Genomic DNA, 3,374 nt, shown 5'->3' with positions numbered 1-3,374 from the left:
TGCAACAATATTCAATGCAAGAATTTAAACTTAATGACATTCAAGAAAAGTTGATTTTTGATTGGACATTATTTGCAAATTTTGTACCCTGCGTTAGAAGGTTAAACATTTTAAGGACGCATATGATGATTTGGGTAGGTAAATTTACTAGTAAGTCATGCATTAAGTAGCTCTTGAAAAATCACTATTTGGTGAAGTAGAACTGATGAGGAAGAATAAAATGGCCACCGGAACTATTCAGCAAGTATTTCACGGGTTGATAACAGATTAGCTTAACTAACTTTCTACGCAAGGCTCGTCACCAAACGCACCAGGAGAACTCCTTAACAATTAACGTCTTGGCATCGGATAAGCGATATGCTGTAAATGTAACGAGCAGTTTGTTATTAAGTATTATAAACGTAGACTAAATTGTTGTTTATGATGTCAAAATAAGTAGATATTAGCTATGGTGAATGGAAGACCGAATGAACTACTTCTATACAGCATTCTTATGTCTCAATAAACTCAGTCTTCGTTCAGCATCTGAACTGTTTGTTTGTCTAAATAGATACTAGATTTCAATCATGAATAGCTACACTAAGAAACGAGTTTTATTAACCAACTACAAAAATCATGAAACTATTTTCTACCATACTAATAGTTGGATCGAAGGCCGCACCGGTTTCCCGTTCATCGACGCAGCCATGCGACAGCTCCGCATAGAGGGCTGGGGTGCAACTCGGTGCGGAACACCGTGGCGTCTTCCTCACGCGGGGCACGCTCTGGCTATCTTGGGAGCATGGGCTCCAGCACTTCCTCAAGTACCTGCTCGATGCTGATTGGTCAGTAACACTTAAAAACCACAGCTATAACTTTTTAGATCTGCAAGCGCCGGCCCTAGGGTACAGCAAGAAAGCGGTCATGTTAGGCACCGCACCAGGTGACAAGGGGGGCCATTTGCCAGTTTCCAGTGCAAAATAAAATTATGATGGCGCTTTTTGAGAGGCTCGGAAGCGGTGTAGACAATCTCGCTCTGCCTTGATCACAGGCTAGAGCCGACGGTGATCTCTACTAACTATTCCATAAACAATAGTATCCTGGTCACGGCACCACTGTTAAACAATGCATTAAGGAATAAGAGGAATAGAAGTTTTGTTTGTACTTAAATAAATAAATTTCCTTCCAGAACTGAGATGTGACTTCGCTTAAAGAATCGTCAACAATTTGACATCACTCTATGAGAGCTTTCATTGCAATTGTCATAAACTATGTAAAGACAATAGTATCCTGGTCACAGCACCAAATTTTAACCAACCTTGAAAACTGAACCATTGATGACGGGTTTTACAGGTCAGTATGCGCGGGCAACTGGATGTGGGTATCGTCGAGCGCGTTCGAGGCTCTGCTAGACTCCAGCGAGTGTGCCTGCCCCGTGCGGCTGGGACAGAGGCTCGACCCGAGCGGCGAGTATGTGCGACGCTACGTGCCCGAACTGATCAACATGCCGGAACGTTACATGTAAGTCACATACACTTGCACATTAATTTAGGCCTATGTGTCTGCTACAGACGAATTTGGGCGTGTTGTGCACAACGTCTTTTGTGGCTGAGTAGACCGATGCGAGCGACATGTTCGTCCACAGGCCTGACAAGAGAAGTATGCGGAGGTTGGTGCAGAACCGCCTTGGTGTCGTTTCTGTCTCTTGTCAGCAAGTGTCTCGAACCAGGCTTCATCGCAATACTTGCTACTTTGCAAATACACGTTGCGCTAATCAGTGCGTTTTTTCCGCTAGCTTTTCCAGATTCTCTCACATTAGCATCCTATTAATATTATAGCTATAACACGGATTACAGTATCTCCATCTCCGCTCTGTGTACAGTCACGTCTAAAAGTATGTATACACAAAAAAAATGAAAATATGTAGCCACACATTTTCATCATAAATATGTATCTATTACTGACACCAAAAAATTGTATTCATTAAACTGTTTCAGTATTATGTAATCACAAAATGCTTCAGAAAGTTGCATACTTAAATAAATTCCATTTAATGTATCCCCTCGTAGGCAAAAATAAGTATACATGAATGGGTCCATATACATATAACCACACCAATTTGGCAAATATTTGTATACGCCGTTGATTCATAAATATGTATCCAGACTGCAACAACAACCTTGTCTGACTGGCATAGAATCGTAAGTTGTATATTTAACTGTTTTGACAATTCACGAAAACAGTGCGGACTTGTCACTGCATACGTCTATCTCACGATTATTCTATGACGCACTTGACAGTCCTTAGATTGAATTGACTTGTAAATATTGAGTATTTCAGTTTAGGGTCATTCTCAGAAAGGTGCACTAAGCATTTTTTTGTTTTTATTTAATTATATTTGTTAATTGTTAGTGGTAGAGCCGCACTGTAGCCAGTTCTTGGTTTGCAGTACGAATGGGCCGGCTCGACCGGGGTAGTACCACACTCTCACAGAATATCGACGTGAAGCAGGAGCTGGCTAGTCCTGCTACTGTGTTTCGTACGATGAGTGAGAGATCTATAATTAAAATTACAATGATTAAAGATTGCAAATTATAGATGCTTCAGTGGATCTGTCCTCAGTGGATGACCCGAACAACTTGATCGCTTTGGCTTAGTCGATATTAATGACCACTCTGGACGTTTCCAAGTATTTGGTGATCTTGATGGTGTATAAAAAATTAAATATATCCATACCAATTTCATCCAGCTCACTCCAGTCAGTTCATCCCCATTTTCTCCCCTTAAGGGTTGCTTTTGGAGATAAAAAACTAAGTCCCCTATGTTCAGCCCCTTGACAGTCGAAACCAGTCGGTTTCGACGTGATACCGGAACAGACAGAGTTACTTTCAATTCATCACTCCATAGTATAAAACAAAGTCGCTTTTTTTGTTTGTACGCTTAGATCTTTCAAACTACGCAACGGATTTTGATGCGGTTTTCACAAATAAATAGTGTGATTCACGGTGTCTATGTATACCGTAACCGTGTTGTGCCGAAACGGGTCACCAGTATATAATATTATTTTAATGGAGTATGGATTCGTAGTATGTATGTCCCTGCCCGCATGCAGGTTACGAAAGAGACAGACATGTAATCTTAACAAAACAGTAATTCTTCAAAACGAATCAAAATATCAAATCGTGTTACATATTTATGAATCAAACGGCGTATACTAATATTTGCCAAATTGGTGTGGTTATATGTATATGGAACCAATTCATGTATACTTATTTTTGCCTACGAGGTGGATACATTTAAATGGAATTTATTGAAGTATGCAACTTTCTGAAGCATTTTGTGATTACATAATACTGAAAAAGTTTAATGAATACAATTTTTTGGTGTCAGTAATA

General features: G+C 40.0%; 2 protein-coding genes across 2 annotated transcripts in view; one reads left to right on the top strand and one right to left on the bottom strand.

Moving 5' to 3' along the window:
• Positions 1-566: 566 nt before the first annotated feature.
• LOC141443706 (cryptochrome-1-like) lies at positions 567-1,504 on the top strand. The gene is given in 4 exon segments (XM_074109055.1): positions 567-711; positions 714-740; positions 743-824; positions 1,333-1,504. Coding segments are annotated over 4 exon segments (426 nt in total).
• A 325-nt stretch (positions 1,505-1,829) lies between these two features.
• The window catches only part of LOC141443705 (nuclear factor NF-kappa-B p105 subunit-like), a 23,476-nt gene continuing 21,931 nt past the window's right edge, over positions 1,830-3,374 (bottom strand). Inside the window, exon 10 of the mRNA XM_074109054.1 lies at positions 1,830-1,867. Within this exon, the coding sequence (XP_073965155.1) occupies positions 1,830-1,867 (38 nt within the window). The remainder of the gene's footprint in view (positions 1,868-3,374) is intronic.

Source organism: Choristoneura fumiferana, chromosome 28 (genome assembly GCF_025370935.1).
Source record: "Choristoneura fumiferana chromosome 28, NRCan_CFum_1, whole genome shotgun sequence".
Taxonomy (NCBI): domain Eukaryota; kingdom Metazoa; phylum Arthropoda; class Insecta; order Lepidoptera; family Tortricidae; genus Choristoneura; species Choristoneura fumiferana.
Note: the sequence above shows the minus strand (reverse complement) of the source record. Positions and strands in the feature narration are given on the sequence as shown.